Source organism: Plectrocnemia conspersa, unplaced genomic scaffold (assembly GCF_051122295.1).
Source record: "Plectrocnemia conspersa isolate PC_06_02 unplaced genomic scaffold, ASM5112229v1 ptg000012l, whole genome shotgun sequence".
Lineage (NCBI taxonomy): Eukaryota > Metazoa > Arthropoda > Insecta > Trichoptera > Polycentropodidae > Plectrocnemia > Plectrocnemia conspersa.
In genome coordinates, this window is record NW_028277176.1 from 5,046,253 (window position 1) to 5,067,075 (window position 20,823).

A 20,823-nucleotide genomic window follows, 5' to 3' on the forward strand; every position below is an offset into this window, starting at 1 on the left:
TTTATTAAATTAAATGCATCATGTTTCTCAATTGTTATAACATTACATCGAGCGCTTTATTTTAAAAATTCAACTTCTTTGCGCGCCGAATGAACAATCCATCAAACACAACGGTCGAAACTCGACTAAAAATACAACAAAAATGTCGAAAGCGAAGTGGGCCCACCCCGCGGGCGGTAGGGGCCACCGTCGGCCCACCTCAAGGCGGGGCTTAGCGTCTCCGACCAATGAGCGCCGGCGCGACTCGGCCGCCCGACTACTTCCGATGACGCCCGAGTGGCTCCGAGCGTGGAAACCCCGAGCTGGCCGACTCAGTGCCGGGTCGGGCTCCTGCCGTGCCGTCACGGGCCGGCCGCGCGCGATTTCAAACGTTCAAAACAACATAAACAAATACTAAAAACGATCGCGATCCATCACACGACCGCCATGGAGACCGTCGAACCACATGCCTCGAAGGTGCTTAATACGAACCGAACGAGACTCATTTGAAACGTCACGTGTCAAATTGTACAAAAAGGGACTGTCGTGTGTGTGTGTGTGCGCGCGTGTGTGTTCTGTGATCGATTTTGTGATGTCATATGATTTGACGGTTCGATTTGATTTAGTCGTGATCCGTTCGAATAACGATGACGATGACCACTAGGACTCGACGGGTGTCATGATATTTTTTTCGAATTTATTTCATAAATTTTGATAAACAAACAAAAACGCAGTGACAATGGCTTTATGGTGCAAAGAAGGATAATATTTTTATAGTTTAAACAACATTCGCTCAGGTGCGAAATACCATCATTAATATTTAATAGGGTTAAGGTAAATATTAATTGCTCTATCAGTCTATCAAATTTATAATAGAAGCAAAATTACTTTTTTACCAAACATTTTGACTAATGTATTTACTTAAAATCAATAAATGAAAACTATAATCTACAATCTGGCAAAAAATGTACCCCTATATATTTTTAAATATTCCTTATCTAATTTAAATGTAATCTATGAAGACTAAGATATTTACAAATATGCACATCTTATTTACAATTAAACAGTTTCACTTTACTGGAATTTTTATTGATTTATGATATATCTAATAATTATATACAATATAATGTTTTACAATATATTTTAAATTCTAATATAATAATGAAATTTTATATACATATAGTTAATGTGTAGAAAAATTTACCCAATATTATTTTTTATTTTATTTTAAATGCTTAAAATCAATATTTGATTTTATTTATATACCCAATTCATATATCAGCATTTACTACATACATTAAAATTAAATGTTTGATTTTTAAATATATAAAATTTACACTTATTTGATATATCGTTTATATATAATACAAACAATAATGGACTCAATTTATGTCCCTGACGTATTCCATAAGATCACAATACATATTTGCTTTATTATATTTAATAGTCTTAACTTAGTTAATAGCATAAACCTGGTTAATCCATTTACACCTTTTATAGGATATATTATTTAAAATTATTTTATAAAATCATATTTTATTGACTTTGATATAATATATATAAAAACAATATTTGACCATCATAACGCATTAGGGCAACCTATTAGGTCACGATTATAAATTGTAAGGTATAAAATTATTTATATTGTATATAATTCAATATAAAATATTTTGATTGCTTGTAAAAATAAATCTTGATATTTTTAGTTTTTATTTTACTTCTAGCTAAACTTATTAAATACGTTTTGCACAAAATAAGCAAATTTTGTGATATTAATATAAATTTGTATTTATTAAGCAGATAATACCTTCAGCTAGTGATCCATTATATTATAATTTAGTTTGCTATTGTTTTTATATTTTTATCCAATTTCCAACTATTTCATATTTATACCTAATATTATTTGAATTATAAGTAATTGAAATTATTTTTATTTTTTAGCAGTTTTAATGAAATAATAATTTTATTTAATAAAATTTGCACAAAATTATCAAATTTTGTGATATTAATATAAAATTATATTTAATAAACAGATAATACCTTCAGCTAGTCATCCATTATAGTATAATTTAGTTTGCTATTGTTTTTATATTTTTATCCAATTTTTTACTATTTTATATATATGCTTAACATTTTTGGAATTATATGAATTCGTATCGTAATTGAAATTATTATTACGTTTTTTATTATTTCTTAACACTATCAATGAAATGATTTTATTTAATTAAAAGATATAAACGCTTATTATAGTATTAAAAATACAGAATAACGTACATTAAAATATAAGTACAGTTAGCTTTATATTCTATAATTTATAAGAACTTGCAAAGAAAAAATAAATGAAAGATAAATTCAGCAAAAATTATGAAAACCTTTTACAAAGTAATTTTTACTTTTATGATTATGTCATGTTTTTTATACTATCTATTTAATTGGCTCTTTTATATTATCGCATATTATTTTAAGCATTTTAATATGTATTATACAGATTTTTTCTATGATACAAAATGTATTAAATAAGCTTTAAGTATTCTTAACGTTTTATTGATTTAGTTGCTAATAAAATATCAGTCTAGATATTGATATGCAAGCTAAATATATGATTTTTATTTTATTTAAACTGATGATCCTTATGTATTTTTCTTTTTCACATAAATGATAGGATTATTTTAAAAAGACAGTTAAAACACAAAATATTTTTTTTTGCATAAAAAGATAATTTATTTATTTAATATGTTATCAATATCAAATTATTTTTCATAAGTATTATCTAAAAGCCTTTATCTTTGCCAACGTGACATACTATTATAGCAAAAAATATAATGACTTGTAAAATTATCCAATAGGCATTATTAAAAGATCCACAATAATTGTCTTGAAAATATTTAAGATAATAATGATAAAAAGCAACCACTATATTTGGTAAATTTTAGTTATGAATTAAGTGAACGTAATTTAATAAAAACTATAATTTTTAATTTGATTGTTTGTAGAAATAGAAGCACGATAAAAAAATTTACAATAGTTATAGAAGTAATAAAAAAATAGAGGATAACTAATTTTAATCAATAGTATATTTTCAGTGATGAGTTAAATAAACCTAAATTTATATAAATTACATTTATTATATAACAATTTAATTGCTTGTAAAAATAAATCACTATAATTAGTAATTTCTGATGATATTAAAAAAAATATTACTAGCTTTAAATATATAGTTTATTGTTATTGCTATGAGTTAAGTAAACGTAATTCAATTATAACTATAATTTAAATTTTTTAATTTAATTGCCTTTGAAAATATAAGCATGATAAAAAATCTACAATAGAAGTTTACTAATTTTAATCAGTAATTTTCAGCTATGAGTGAATTTACATTTATAAAAACTGAAATTACATGCTTTTAAAAATATAAGTATGGTAAAAATAAGCTACTATAATTGGTGAATTCTGATAGTTTTTAATATTATTTTAAATAAATAGTCTATTGTCAGTTGAGTTAACATACTTTAATATAAATCACTACTACTATTTAAAAATCTGCTTGCTTGTGAGACTATTAGCATGATAAATATAAACCACTATTATTAAAAAATTCTGATAGTATTAAAAAAAATAAGATTATTAATTTTAAATAAATAGTCTATTGTCAGTTATAAGTTAATTCAACCTAATATGACTATATAAAAATTTAATTGCTTGTAAAAATATGAGCTTGATAAAAGTTTATGTTTGGTAAATTCAAGTAATGTTGAAAAAAATTAGATAACTAATTTCATTATAAGTACCATATAACAATTTACTTGAACATGATAAAAATGAATCAATATATGTATTTTTAATCTTAAAACAATTGCACAATGGCGCAAATTTTGTGATATAAATATATAATATAATTTGATTAAGTAAACTTTATGGTTTCTTTTATCATGCCAGTCAATTTAGCTGGTAGTAAATCCATGTATATAGATATATATGTATTTGAATATGTGGGCATATAAAATACATTCAGTGATCAACATAGTGAGCGGAAACATCAATAACTGTTGCAAGAGCGCCTCAGGGAGCTTGTCAATAATTAGGCGTCGCCACGTTTGGCAACTTTTGTCGCACATTATGACTAATTACAATCGCAGTTTGTATTGTGCATGATTTCGCAAGCATTTTGTACAATGTACAATATAAAGATTGTTACACAAACTTCCTGCTCTTTGGCACAGGTTTGCCTTGATAGTAAAGACTCGCCGTCGGCTAGCCAACTCTTTTCAATTCGCTGGACCGTATCCATTATTAGAAGAACTCGTTTAGGCCTTCGCGAATAGTAGCCAAAATTGTCGAAAAGCAACACAGTAGTAACGTCTCAATGACCGTTATATAAATATAATAAATACCCATACGAAATTTAACGTTGAATTCGTGTCGTAATGTTTGTCATAGCGGCGTATCTATACTTGTTTTAGATAAGAGATGTCGAAAACTTTTCCTATCAATTCATTAAAAAATACTTGTCGAAAGGCGTTATCTATCAAAATATCAACTCTCTTGACATTTTGATAGATAAACGTATTTTTTTGTTGCTGATAACGCGTGATATTATAACTTTAAACGCCTCTACGTGATTGACAACGGCATAAATTATATTTATTACACGTAATTTGTTTGCCAGCCTTAAATACGTAACTTTAGACACATATTAGCCTAGATAAGAACACGAAGTATAAATATAATATTCAATTCGAACGTGTGCATTGTTGATTTATCGTGAGATAATCGATATACGAGCTATTGTGTATATTTTATTTGGGAGAAGTGATAAATAATTACACATATGAAACGCTAAATTAAAATTAATAATAAAAATTATTTTTAATAGATTAGCTTTTGTTGGATATTGAAATATAATCGGCGATGAGCGATCGACGATAAGCGCGATCGATTTTTATGATTCTTCCAAATTTATCAAATCATTTATTGTCAAGATACGGTCGAAATCGGTTGTGATTTTACTTTGGGTGTGTGACTAGATAAGGTATAAAAATGTATCGATCGATGATCAAATATTTGTGCGATTTAAACATCTTGCGTATTAAAGTTGCATTTGGGTCAGAAAAAATCACCATAAAAATTAATAACGCTTAAGAAACGCTTATAACATTGAACGGCATCCATAAATTCATTTAATAAATCATTTCGCTCATTGTTTTTTGCTATAATTAAAAATACCTCGAATTGTATTAATATTTATATATTTTATGCTTTCAGATCCCACGTTCAAGATCCAGTTGAAAAGACTGATAAATAAAATTATTAAAAACCAGTAACAAGTGCTCGCTGTTACTGCCTATCTAGTCTTATTAAATAAATTGATAAATAACAATTATATTTTTATATGTTATATATAAAAAATATTGAATTAGTGTTTATTTAATTAAGTGTGATCTTGACGCCGCACTCGATTGAATTGAATAGTTAAATAATAGTGCAAGGACTTTTAATATAAAATAAAAACGAGAGGAAGACGTGGAAAAGGAGCAACCACAAAAGGCCCTCGGAGGGCATGATCTTGTGAGCGAGCCAGGGTCGTGGTCAGGGTCCGCAGCCGTGGAGGGCGAAGCGGGCGCCATGATGGAGATGTCAGCGGAGTCAGTGCAGCAGCCGAGGTGGTACGAGAGCCCCCGGCTAGGGGGCGGAGACACCGCCGATCTGGCGGCCCCCGGCGAATTTTTCCATCCGGCCCTGGAGGGCGGAGGACACCATTCTAGGGCGCGGTACTACCATAATGTGCACGCTGCTTACCCTTCAGTACCAACTCATGGTAAATACACTTTGCTTTTATTAAATTAATCATCTATATTTAAATAATAAATAAAATCCCTTAAAAATTGTATAGTCAATAACGGTATGACATACTATACTAAAAATAGGAATAAAAATACGTTTTAATATATTATATATAACACAAGAACATTATTTTACAATATAGTTTCAATAAAATATTTCACAATTTTCTATCTAACTTGAGTTATATATTTCGGGTATTATAAGTTATTATATATAATATAGCATTAACATAATCAAATCAAGTCCATTTAAAAGTAGCCAGGTTATGTGATATAAGGTAGTTGTAGATTTTTCCTTCTGATTTAAATCAATAATCGGTCGTAGTGTTCATAAAATAATAATTTATAATATTAGAGCAACTTTATATTTGTGTTTAATATGAAATAACTGACTAACAAAATCGGTAAAATCTGAATCTATTAAATCATATAGTATTAACTATTCAATAAATATAGATGTACAAGTCGTAAGGTTTATATATTTATCTTAAAATATATTCTAGTAAATTATTTATAAAAAAAATTAAAGGCAAAACATTTGAGGAATATAATATTTTATTTCTAAATTTTAAGCAGTATATTAAAATTATATTGCATCAAAAGATTTTGGGCATTTAAAAGTAGCCTGAGAATTCGTTTTTATATTTTTGTAGATTATACTTTATATATTATATATATATTAAAATAAAATTTAAGAAACCTAAAATAAAAATAATATTTATACTTGATACATAAGCGCTATATTTAAAAATATATGTTTATTCGTTAAAAAAATGGTTTAAGCATTTAAAAGTAGCCTGTAAAGATATTCAATCAAAATTATTTTTATTATAAACATGAAAACATAAACCTAAATATACATATATAATTAAAATAAACACATTTAATTCATTCAAAAGTAGTAAATAGTTATGTGTTTTGAGGTATTTGTTAGTTTTAAACTGAATTACTAATAAATAACTAGTAATAATAATAAAAAAATGTACTTAATGGTTATAAGATAGTTAATTCAAAATAAATATTTTTATTATTAAATTGTTATAGCTATATAGAAGGTAATATAAAATTAGCAAATTTCAATTTTCTTTAAGTTAAGTTGAGCTTTATTACTTTATCTTAATACAATAAATATCTTAAGCCATTGAAACACAAGCTTAAGTAAGTAGTTTCTATATCATAAGGAGTTAAATGGTTAGAGCATATGTTGTAAATATTAAATAGAAAACGGATATTTTCTGATTGTGAATATTCATAATTATTAAAAACTAAGAAATAGAAAAACAAAAATATATGTTCCAAATTGCCTTATAATAGTACTTTATAATAAATATATTTTTTTATAAATAAATTGTTATAGTTATATAGACATTAAAATCAAATCAGAAAAATCCAATTTTCCTAAAAATTAAGTGAAGCTTTATTACTTTATTTTATTATAGTAAATATATTTAAGCATTAAAACACAAGTTCAAGTAAGTAGTTTTTATAGTACTTGTGTATAATTTAGAGTAAAATGGTTAAGGTTATGTAGTTAATATTAAATTTAAAAAATGATTGAAATTACTCATAGAAAGTAATAAAAAAACGATGCTTAAAATAGTATTTTGAAATCAATATAGTTATTTTAAATTGAACGTTATAGTTATATAAACAATAAAACGAAAACAGCAACTTTAATTTTCCCAAAAAATAAATTAAGCTCTAATAATAAGAAATATATACAACCATTGAAACACAAGTTTGAGTAGGTAATTTCTATATACATTATATGTGTATAGAAATTACCTACATGTCATTTAAAAGTACCCTAATCATGTATTTTGATATATTGGTAAATAATTAGTTAATAACGGATATCTTCTGATTGAAAATACTCCAATATCTACAAATATTATTACAAAAATAAATGCACTAAATTGTAACATATTAGTAGCTTTATAATAAATTTATTTTTATCAATAAATCATGATTGTAAAAAATACATTTAAACATGCATTAAAATTTAGTTAATGTGTAGCTACAATTTATTATGTATACAATTAAGTGAAAAATGTTTAAGGCATTTAAAAGTAGCTTATTTACTTGTTTTGAGGTAGTTTTTAGGGCAATCTAATTTACAGTTTATAAAATAATAATGAACCTAAAATAATATTAACCAAAATTACATGAATTGACAAATTTTAAATTCTATATTAAACCATAATATATTTTTGATTATTCTTCATGTTTAATCACTATTGAATAGTATTGAAATAAATTTATATTATTTTTGTATTGTTCAGAGATTAATCATTACTACATTTCACGTGAAACTCAATTATATTATCGCTTTAATAGAGTAAATTAATAAATATACAATTATATTAAACTACGCAAAAATATAACTTAGCAAGACATAAAACATTTATTTCATTTATCAAATATTATTTTTTCAAGCCTGATTTAAGTTGGCTTAACTAAATTTGTTATAAATAAATTATATTTAATTCGATTCAGTGCATTTAAAAGTAGCCCAGCGGCGTATTTAATATCAAATAAATACTTAAAGTATTATTTTATCATCGAACAATTTATTACTATATTGATACAAATTAATTACTCAAAATACAGCACGGAATAGTTGCAAAATCGATCATCGTTCGGTGGCATGACATTTTGAAAAGACCCAGCATGACATTCCATGTCGCTTCGATCGGAACTTTTTGCTTTTCGCTCCGTTGCTTTGATTGAGGAAAAATTGCGACCGATTTAATATATATTAATATTAATTTTCATAAATTAATTAAGCAGTGATTTAGATGTTAAAATAACGTACTTATACATTACAATGTTTTATGCATTTATGTATAGCAAATTTAGTTACTGCTTTAAGCATATATATACTTTGTTGCTAAAAGCAATTTTATTACACACGTCGCAAAGATTCAGTAGCTCGGTAAACGAAAGCGATTTATGCGGCGAGGGGTCGAGTTAATTACAAGTTTTAATGTCGTATGGCATTAATAATTTTTTAAACAAACACACACCGGACACGCTGGAATCTGGTTTCTGAACTTTTTAAAAAAACGCTATAAGCGACGACCATAAGGTATATACGGAATCTCACGATCGGTCCAGCCCAAATAAACGCAACAAAAAAGTCATACCTCTTGCATACTTATTGGAAGATTTGAGAGTTACAAAAAAAAACATAATGTAACTGCGCACACACGCGGGCCCTTCTTCTCTCCGCTTTATTAATGTTGTAGAATACGACTATTAATTTGTTACAACGGTTGACGTTTCGGTATTGAGAGAGCGACTGTTTTCAGGATCGACTTATCTCGAAAATTTGATCTGTGCTCGGTCAGCGTCTCTCATACACTCTCGATGCAAGAAAGAGTTCAATAATAATAATAAAAAATAACAGGTCGCTTCTGTACCGGTGTAATGCAATGATATGCAATATTTTCGGAAGAATTTTCTAAAAAAAATTGAAATGACGCTCGCTCAATTGCGAAATTACTCTAATGGAAATCAAATTATTGTATGTACATTCCGTGCGAAAATTGGTGCACATAACGAATTTGATATTGAAAAGAGTTTCGCGTTAATTGGTTTTGTATATATGGAATAGTTGAACGATAATCATGACTGTACAATCAGTTTAATTTCTATAGCAGAATTAATATCACATGAGGTAAAAAAGACAATTAATATGCGATAAAGTTTATTATATAGTTATTTATTTATTTTTAAGTGATGTGTATACAGTATATTGATAGTATTTATTAGGTAGATTTAATACATACGTAAATAAGAATAGTAAGTAATCAATTAAATATATATGCTATAATATTGGAAAGTTCTATATAATTATTATGATAGAAGTACAAAACCCCTTGTGTTTTAGCAATGGAACAAAGACATGTTGCAGTTCAGACTAGTATTTTAATAAATAGTGTACTATTCAAAATTAACTAGTTCAAATTTCTAATCTTAGTAGATTATTATGTATTATGATTTTTCCGAAACGACTCAATTTAAATATTTATTTAGCTCTTCAATATTATATTATTATAAAATTATACACAGCATATTAGCCATAAGACTGTATCAGTGGTTGTAAGTTTTAATTAGCTATCTACATAAAACAAACTGTATTATAAATTACATCATTGATATGTAGTAAATACAATGTTCTATATTTTATGTTACTTTTACAGTAAAATCATATATGTATGTATATATACACTCAATTTTTTTGTAGATCTGCATTTTGTATTGTTGCTTTTAATGACAATGACGTTAAATTTTTTTTAACGTTTTTAATAATTACTTTCTATTTTGTCGCTAAAAAATATGTGAGTTTTTATTGGCATACATACAAAAATAGTATTTAGACAAATTTTAAAGCAATCGATTAATGTATAATATTTGTAATATACTATTTTAAAAAATACCTTAATATATTGAATAAGTTATTATGCTAAATACTTTAATTGAACGGTAAGATATTTTAATAAATAGTTAGTAATTAAATAAGGGTTTGTTTTTTATATTCAGTTTTAGGTTTTTGAATTAAATTGAAAAATATATGCTTAGTAATTATTTAAGAGTCTTTTTTTTATATTGAATGTTACGTTTTTAATCTAATTTTTAGGAAAATTTTGATAGTTTACCGGAAAGAAATAATATACGTTGCTAGATATTTATTGAAAAATTATAAATAATCAAGTATATAATAATGACGGTCTTATAGACGCTATCAGCTTATGCGAATGTTTGTCAAAAAGTTACTGGCTGTTTATGTCAAATTTCTGCAAACAAAATGGTTGAGCTTTTTGAGATATTTTTTACTGTTGCTCTCAGTGACAAGGATGTGACATTTTTTAAAAAGACTTTTTATAATTAATTTCTTGCTATAAAATATGTGAGAGTCAAGGAAATTTAAAAAAAATAGTGAAAGGATTTAATATCAATAAAATTTAATATTAAAGCAATCGTTATATAGACAGTACTTACAATATACTTTTTTAAAAAATACCTTAATATTTTATGAAAGGTTGTGTTAAGTATTTTTATTTTACAGTTGGATGTCTTAATAAATAATCGGTAATTATTTGAGTTTTTTTGTATAAAATGTTATTTTTTAAATTAAATGGATAGTTACAGTTTTACTAAATGTTTCTATTTTAACAGGGATAAATTAGTACTTTGCTAGATATAGAAAAAGTTCATATTTAAAATATTTTTTATAGTATTAAGTATGTATATATTAATGACGGTCTTATATACGCAATCAGCTTATGTGAATATTTGTCAAAAAGTTAGTGACTGTTTATGTCAAATTACCGCAATCAAAATGGTTGAGCTTTATGAATTATATTTTAGTTGCTTTCAGTTACAATGAAGTTAAAATTTTTTTAAAACGCTTTTTTTTAATTATTTTATTGCTATAAAATATGTGAGCTTTAATGGCACATTTATTAAAGTAGTGCAAGTATTTGGAGTTTAGTAATTTAAAAAAGATCTTAATTTTTTGAGTGAGTAGTTGTGTTCAATAGTTTAATTAAATGGTCAGTAAAATATATGTTTAGTGATTATTTATAGGTCTGATCTTTATATTGAGTGTAAAGTTTTGAAACATTTTTTATTGTTGCTTTCAGTGACAATGGAGTATTTTTAAAAGCTTTTTTAATTATTTTCTTGCTATAAAATATTTGAGCTTTAATGGCATATTTATAAATATAGTGGAAGTATTTTAAAGCAATCTATATATCGGAAATATTTGCAATATAGCATTTATTGTTTTTATTAGTCTAATTAAACGGTTAGCTGTTTTAATAAAAGGTCGTTGATTATTAAAAGGTTTATATATTAAATGCTGTGTTTTTAAATTATATAAAAATAAAATAATACATATAATCAATAATGACGGTCCTAGAGATGCATTCGAAGCTTTATTGAACGTTTGTCTGTTTTTGACAAACCTTATTAACTGATCCTATATAAATAATATTACTGATCGTTTTATTATTGAAAAAACTGATTAAGTTGTAAGATGTAAGTTTATATTTTGCTTCCAGTTTCTGATTTTTTTTGATTTGTTCAATGAATTTTTCTTTTCATATAGATATTTATGGATAGTTTTAGATTGTATATCTTTTGACATATATAATCTGATTTTGCTCGAACTTCAGGGTTATGCATATACCATTATGACGTAGGCCACATATGACTAAATACATAAATCGTAACGATACGTGCGTGGAAATCTGTCCGGTGGGGGCAAAAGGGACGCGCGTATATTATCGACTCCGGTCACTTTTCGGTCACCGTCGCCGAATCGCATCGCATCGCATGAAACACGATATTTATCAAAACGTTTTTTATTCCTCTTTTTTCCTATACAGTCAGTCACCGTCTTCTTGACCGGTGTATTCACGGTGTTGCCGCTACCGAAACGACCGCTCCAATCGCCGCTGGCTCCGCGGATACTCATCCTGCGTGTGATTGGAATGGTTGATTTATTGCAGCCGTAAGACGATATTGTTATCCGTCGGTAACAGTCCGTAAACAGTTTATAAAAGCTTTCATAGTAAATAAACGCGGCAATGGATGACCCGACAAATTTGTGCCCCGTATCGTGTGACACGGCGCGGTCACTTTATGGTTATGACCCGAGCCGTTCCGGGAAGGACCACAGAATTCCTCACTCGAGTCCGTCTAAAAATTATTAATATTACAATAATAAATTTCAACAAATTTTATTGCTCATGCGCGTTTAATTAATGACTATATTATCGTGGAAATGAACACGATACGCGGAAAAGCCGCGGGGCGCCGTGAGATTGTGCGGAGCTTTGCGCGGAAAATGTACGAGGCGCTTTTCCGCGCGCACGGAAATCATTTGGTTAACTTGACATAACCTAGAAAGCTGTATAAATGAAATAATTAATTTGAAACACTGTTAGGCTACTTTTGATTGCGCCAAATGTATGAGTAATAGAACATATAACTTTAATTCATTAATTGCTTATTTAAAAGCTTTAAGATTATAGCCTTGATACTAATAGTTTAATATGTTACATACACTTTTATATATGATTTTGATTGATTGAGTTATATATGTTACTTTCCAAATATTTCTTACGCTTTCCGTTTATAAGTCTTAACTAGAATAAATATCTACTTTTTAATTGCATTAAGGTAATAATTAAAATGATAGTGTTACTAATGAATTAGCTGAAAAAAATATTGGACCAGTAATTTTGTTTGCTTTTGAACCGTTATTTAATTAAACGATCAGTGGTTTTATTAAATGGTTTTTAATTATCAAAGTGTCTGTTTTTTATATTTAAGATTTATTGTCAACATAACATAAAAGCTTATATTTATATATTACAAATTTTCTTTGATTTTAATAAGTTATGTTTTTAAATTAAATGGTAGTTATATCTTGAGAAGTCGATAAAATGCGTTACTGGACATTATGCTTTTTAAAATTGCTTCATAAAAATCGACTGTAAAATATTTGTATAATAATATCGCGTATAAGCATTCGAATAATATTATAAAGTTTATGATAAAGTTACTGATTATAAATTGATATTATTACTGAGCGTTTCATTTAAAAGTTATTCTGTGTATTTTTGTGTATAATTTTATACATTTTTAAATATAAATATTGCGCGTATAAATAAATTTAGTTGGGCGTTAAAACCTGAAAGACTTGGGTTCAAATCTAATATGAATCCCAGTTTTCTTTAATTATTTAATTTTTATTGTGTCCGGAAGATTGGAATTAATAAATATTATATAATTACAATTCTATTCGATTTTCACAGATTAGGGTTTCTTAGATTTTCCTTATCTCACATATGAATATTGTGATAAATATAATTAATAACATATGGCACTTGCTTACATATTTTGATTTTAGTCTGGTTTCACACTATTTGGTAGTTATTGATTATGTTTATCCGATTGTAACACATTGAGCTAACGTCGATTTACAAGTAAATAAAGTAAATCATTTTTTTAAATTATATTATACATTTTTAGTCATTATTATCTAAATTAAAAGAACAGTCTTTTTAAAAACCCTCCGTAAATTATAACAATTGATAATAATATTGTTGTACTTTGTGTCTATATATCTATTCTAAATTTTAATTTAGGTGGCCTCATATGAATATAAGATACTTCAAAACATGATTATTATGTTGTCAGTAATATTAAACATATTTTTTAAAATATTGGACGTTTTAAGTTTGTGCAATGGATAAATATACTTTTTAGCAATCGAGTTAAAATTATCTAAAAAGTTAAAAAAGCACTTTTTGTATATATGGTTATTTATTTACATATATACTTACGCAAAATATTTATGGTTATTTTACACATGTCGTTTTACATAAAATTTTAATTATGAATTATTAATTCAACAATTTATACAGTATCTTATAAAAACCGTGAACATGCAACATTTTTTACGCTTCACCTAGTTTTATGTATTCATAAAGAACTCGATTTTTTTTTACCAGGAAGGGTTAAAATGAAATACATATTTTTAATCATACGTTTTTGTGTTTTGCTAAAAATATTTAATATTTGCATAACACCATATTTAATTAATAATATTGCTTTAAAAGTGATTTTTATTATAATATTCACATACCTACATCCCATAATGATAATTTAATTTATTATTGTGTTAAAACACAATGAAGTTATTAATTATATATGAAAAATATTTTAAACTTAAATTTTATATATATGAAAAAAATCATTACTATATATTTATATATATATTTAGAAACTCGTTTTTCGTTAATTATCAATAAACAACGATAATAATTATAATAATAAAATTAATTTTATTATACGAAACTAACACATATTTAATTTTATTACCATGGAAAGCGAACAGATCCATTATATTAATCATTTCCAAATATAAAGGTTGCAATGGGAAATTTTCACAACAATGCCTTGTTGTTTGAATATGAGAAAAAAATTCGTACGTAACGAAATCGAACCCATTTTTGCAACAAAATTAACCAACACAGGCGCCATTAACTTTTTTTCAATACAAACATTTTTTAAGAACATGCGTTACATACTATAAATATGCGTTTCTCTCTGTAGTGCGATGCACCGAAAATCTCACGTTCGGCGAATGAGCACAATATAATTTCTTATGAACGTATGTGTATGCATTATATCGTACATATATTAAAAATGAAGGGAGAGATTGAGTAAAATGATACTGTTCTGTACTTGTACCGCCGTATTTATTTCCACGGACGCTTAGTCGAGCGGATAATGTGCCTGTAGTGTGGGTTTCATTACTGACGCAAGTAATTTACTGGAATCGAATTATTGGGTTGGTATTTAAGAGAGCATCTCTTATATCATACTTCATGCGAGTTTTACGCTCTAGAGAATCTCAGGAATGATTCAGGAACTATACCTGAAAATGTATTATTTAAATAATATAATATAAATCTATTATGTATATAAAATATCAGACAAGTGATTATATTATAAATACCACACACAATATTGTCGCAAAACAGTATTACACTCATAGTTAAACATATCAAAAAGCACACAAACATAATAATAGACGCTCAGATAGAGATGTATAGATGGATAGCGCGAGAGGGAGCCATAAAGTGTCTGCCACCAATATTTAATCAAACTTAAATTGCCAAAGTTTAATATACAAGAAACGAACCGCCGCCGCCGCCGCTAATGCCTAAACAAAAGACAATAAGTTGCCGGTTAATTAAAGAGTCTCGGCTAAATGAGAAAACTTAACGCGTAAAATCCGTTAAGTTTTAACAGTTAAAGTTGGCGCCGCGACGCTAACCGCCGCATATATGGAAAAACAAACAGGCGTCGCCGCCCTCGCACCGAACTTTTCGATTATTTCCAATCGGCTAGAGGCGGATAGTTTTATCTGGTGAGTTTAGTAACGTCTTGCGAGATATTTGGACCCGGTCTGGTGGTTCCGTTTGCACAGATGCAACGATTAATGGTTCGGTTACGTTCGCACATGTCAGTAACTGGGGTCAAAAACTTCTAATACATAACATATATTTTATATTAGATTATTTATTACAATAAAACACAACTTTGGGCTACTTTTATATGCGCCACAGTTCAATCTCGCGAGTCTTAGATATGGTCTGATGGTTCTATTAGCGCAGATGCAACAATTAATGGTTCAGTTACGATAGCACATCTTAGTGAATGCGCCCGGCTAAAAACACATAATTATTATTTAAGGCTACTTTTAAACGCTCAACTGTGATATAAAAAAATCATTAAAATAAGCTGAAATCTCTGTAAGATTAAGACATTTTATGCGCATTGTTAAAGATCAAGATGTAATAATTGTTTAATTAAAATTTAGAGTAAGTATACATATAAATGTGTATATTTAGCTTAAAATTATCATTATGGGTCGTTAAAAGAAAATATGGCACGTATTTAGTATTAATTATAATACATATATGCATATATCAAAATGTATAAATGCTCTTTATGACTTATCTAAATCAGTCGCATTATATTTTAAAGTAATTTTAATTGGATTTTTTTGAAGTTGAAAAAATAGAATAAAAATAAATAATGTAGTTAATCTGTTTATTGATATAATGTAAAAATTATTATTGGTCTAATATATAGGGTATATGTTATAATATTAATAAAAGTATCATTCAGATAATTTATTTGCTTATTAACTGCTCGGCCTTTCCTCATGGGGACACGGTCAATTGGGCGACGGCGATTGGGCGACGGTCAAATGGGCGATTCAAAATGGGCGACGGACAAATGGGCGATGGTATTTTGGGCGACGGTCTTTTGGGCGATAGAATAATAATGCATTACAAATAAATGTGATGCAAATCATGATCTTATAATTAATTAAATAGTAAACATAATTTAATACATATTAAAAAATATATATATGTATATTATATATATACGTACATACGAAAATATAAGTAATATTTTTTAGAATAGAATTAAAAGATGAAAACATTATTTGGTCTAAACAAAATATAATATACCTACATAAGATATAGTATGTATATATTTACTTATCATTTGTGCTTATTTAATCATAAAATATCACTTAAACAGTGATTTTGCTTATTCAAGAATTTAAGAGAGTTACCCGATATCATAAAACACTTAAAACACACGGCTTATAAGTATACTACCTGATAAATATTTATAGTGGGCCCTTACGCGAATTTTTTTTATGTTTTGAGCCTTGGAGTATTCTGAGAACAAACCTTTGGAATTTCCAAAAATCGCATATTTTACAGTTATCTATTTTATAGTAGATAGGATAGTTATATATAAATATAATAACACATAACTAACGCTGATAAGTGTTTATCGTGGATTTTGCCCTTTACGCGATTTTTTAATGTTTTGAGACTCATAAATTACTGTGAGAACAATCTTTTGGAATTTCCAAAAATCGCATATTTTACCGTTATTTATTTTAAACTGTATATGGTAGTTATATATAAATATAATAACCTATAACTAGCGCTGATAAATGTTTATCGTGGGTTTTGCCCTTAACGCGAATTTTTTTTATGTTTTGCGCCTTGGAAATTAGTGTGAGAATAAACTTTGCGAATTCACAAAAATCGCATATTTTATAGTTATATATTTAAAACTAGATAGGGTAGTTATATACAAATATAAAAACCCATAACTCGCGCTCAGTATACTTTTGAATTTTGACTGAAAATGTTCGCAAAAAGTTTCGTTGCGTCTTTGAAAATTATTTTTGTCGTGGTTTTAAAACACTTTGTCACAGTGTCATTGTGTTTTTGGTAAAAAATTCAGTACAGCAAGAAAATAAGTATGTGTCTTTTTATTCACATGTGGGTTATATTTTATGTGCTATTTATAGATAATTGGTTTTTATAGATCATTGTTGAGAACGACTAATTTGAGTTACCACAGTTTATATTCTTCATAAATGGATAATTCAGGCATATTAAGTCAAAAAGACAAGGAAAAATATGTTTGGAATGAATATCTTTATAAAAAGAATAGATCAAAGAATTTTTATAAAAGTTTTGAGGTACAATAGAAAAAATATAGAATATTTACATGGTATTGCATATAATTATAATATGAGTTAATAATTTGAAAATAAAATTGTTTTTAGCATTTAATATACTTTTTCGTTTTAATGTATATTTTATTAATATTTACAATAAAGCAAAGCGTGCAAGTTTTTTCTGTCGCCCATATGACCGTCGCCCAAATAACCATAGCCCAATTGACCGTCGCCCAATTGACCGGAATCGCCCATTTGTCCGTCGCCCAATTGTCGCGTACCGTCCTCATGTGCTATTTTATGGTTATAAATTCTATAAAAATTGCTAAATCAAATTTATCTTGTTTGATTTTATGTTCTAGTCCTTGATGCATATCTAAAGTTAAATATATAGTTAATAACTAAAGATTTGCATTAAATTCTTAGCCGTAAAAGCTGTAAAGTTAATGCTCAAATTATATTAATACACTCTATGTTTATACGCTTGTATACCGGTGAATTCAATCGCGAACCTATTTACGTGATGGCGATTTTATCGCATTCGTTTCGTTATTATTAATCACATCTAAAATTAAGTCGGGTCGTGTATGTGAAAAGTGAAAATTTACGTGATTTATATGCGTTATGAATAATATTATTACGTAAACGGCGGGCGCGTTTTAATATCTCGATTTTCACGCGCAATTAATAAGCGACGAATTGATTCGAACTAATGTGTGTTTAGTATGTTTTTAATTGAACCGACAGCGAATCTGATATATTGGATTTTTTGTATACGGATACAATTGGAACAAGAAAAAAATAATTAGCCGAATAACTTTTGGCAGCGTTTAGTTATTCAAAACGCTCCCTTTGTTCGCCGCTTTCTCACACTATTTTAATCAGTTTTAACGCAATTCTTAGGTGATGTTTTGGGGTTAAGTTAAACAAAGAAGGTATTTTTAAAGCGACCGACACATGTTTAAATTTTATATACTGGACATTTATAGCTAAAGTCGTCTAATTACAGTTAAAATCGTGTATGAGTACGTATTATATAGACGGTTTAGGCTTCGAGTTACGGTAAAACCCATTTGTTGGTCCTAGGGTGGGTGTATTATTTTAATAGAGCACGCGGATGGGTATCTAAATTGCTCAATCGCTGTGAAATTGGTTAAATATCTAAACCTATTCTATATAACCGTGCCTGGTTACGAACTTTGCCGCATTTTAAAGCTTACGGCTAAATATCGATATATGTATATTATTATATTACAATATTTATGCAATAAATATGCAATACGGATTTATCTTATAATAATATATTAAATAAATAAATAATTTTGTTTTAATTGAAATATATATGTAGGTATTTTATATTTCTTGGATATTTTTTAGCTGTAGTGATTTTACTAAATTATTTTTTTATAGTTTATAATAATAATTTATATATATTTATGATACAACATTTCGAGGATATACCATATTAAAAATCACACAAATTTAACGCTGTGTTAATTTAATAGATGAATAGAAAATTATTTTTTCTAATTTAGAATATCTATATTTATATAATATTAGTACAAAAATTTATATATAAACTACTAAATAGCCAACTATAAAAATAACAAATTTAATTTTCATATAATAGTAAAGAAATTTAAGAACAATATTTTTTATTTAGTAGTAGGTATTGTATTTGGTTAGTGGTTTTATTGTTGTATTTAACAATATTTATAAGAAAAAGCTTCTATATACCATAATATAAAGCGTATGATTTAAGAAAATATCTAAAACCACTACAATAATACAATACCCAAAAAAATCAAACCTACTAAATAACAAATATTGTTCTTAAATTTCTTTACTATTATATGAAAATTAAATTTGTAATTTTTGTAGTTTGTTATTTAAAAGTTTATATGTAAGTTTCTGTACTGTTATTATATAAATATCGATATTCTAAAATCTAAAAAATAATTTTCTCTACATCTTTTAAATTTCCACAGCGTTAAAAACTATGTGAATGAAATATGCATTATGCATAAATATTTTTTTGAGGGTTGTGACTTAAATACCTTAGTTTTGGGTGTTTAAGTTAAACCATAGAATGTTTTTATTTATAATATCTGGCTATATAATTGTTCTATTGTAAAGTGATTAATGCTGAATTTATTTTTATTAAATTAAAAAAAAGATTAACGATAAGTTTGTGATATTTACTAATACAAAGTATGTACTCTAAAAATCGTTCCCATTTACAATATTTTTGCTTAGTCTATTTGAAGTTTTAGAAAAATTATATAAATACTTAATATGTCACAAAAAATACTTTTTAACATGAAAAAAGTATGTGTTATAAATAAAATGCATTCAAAAGGTTTGCATATATTAAACAATTACTCATTTAAACATTTTTAAGCTCTCAGTCGACCCCCTCCCAAAAAATAGCTAATGCGTCATTTGAGATGCTTATATTCTATATAACATTAGTATTTTATTTATTGGTAAGACTTTAAATAAAAACTAAAATTTTACCTGGCTATTTAAGGACTGACATTAATAAAGTTTTACTTAAGTCTGACTTTAATGAACATTTTATTTTGTTGTAAAAGATAAGCTTAAAAGTAATAAAAAAATATATCTGATTAGCAATTATAGCTCGTAATTAATAAATTTTTTTTTCACTAACACGACAGACAAGTGGTATAAGTCTGAGACTTGAAAGATCTAGGTTCGAATCCCATATGGACCTTGGTGTTTTTTTTAATTAGTTTTAAATCGAAATTAGTGATTTATATATAATAAAAATTCCGATCGACTATCACAAATTAGATTTACCTTGCTTTTCCTAATCTCACAGATGAATATCGTAATGATTAATTAAAATCGAGATTGGTCGTACATAACAATGTCATATCGACCCATTTTTTCAGACGTGTA

General features: G+C 26.9%; 1 protein-coding gene across 7 annotated transcripts in view; it reads left to right on the forward strand.

Moving 5' to 3' along the window:
• The first annotated feature begins 316 nt into the window (after window positions 1–316).
• The window catches only part of LOC148228042 (GATA-binding factor C-like), a 160,402-nt gene continuing 139,895 nt past the window's right edge, over window positions 317–20,823 (forward strand). For 4 of the 7 annotated variants that reach the window (XM_088200373.1, XM_088200377.1, XM_088200376.1 and 1 more), the window contains exons 1-2: window positions 317–456; window positions 5,242–5,794. In XM_088200373.1, the coding sequence (XP_088056499.1) occupies window positions 5,602–5,794 (193 nt within the window). In that variant the 5' untranslated portion in view covers window positions 317–456; window positions 5,242–5,601. Of the gene's footprint in view, window positions 777–4,963; window positions 5,009–5,241; window positions 5,795–20,823 lie in introns of those variants that run through there. The other 3 variants (XM_088200374.1, XM_088200375.1, XM_088200378.1) reach the window with 3 other exon arrangements.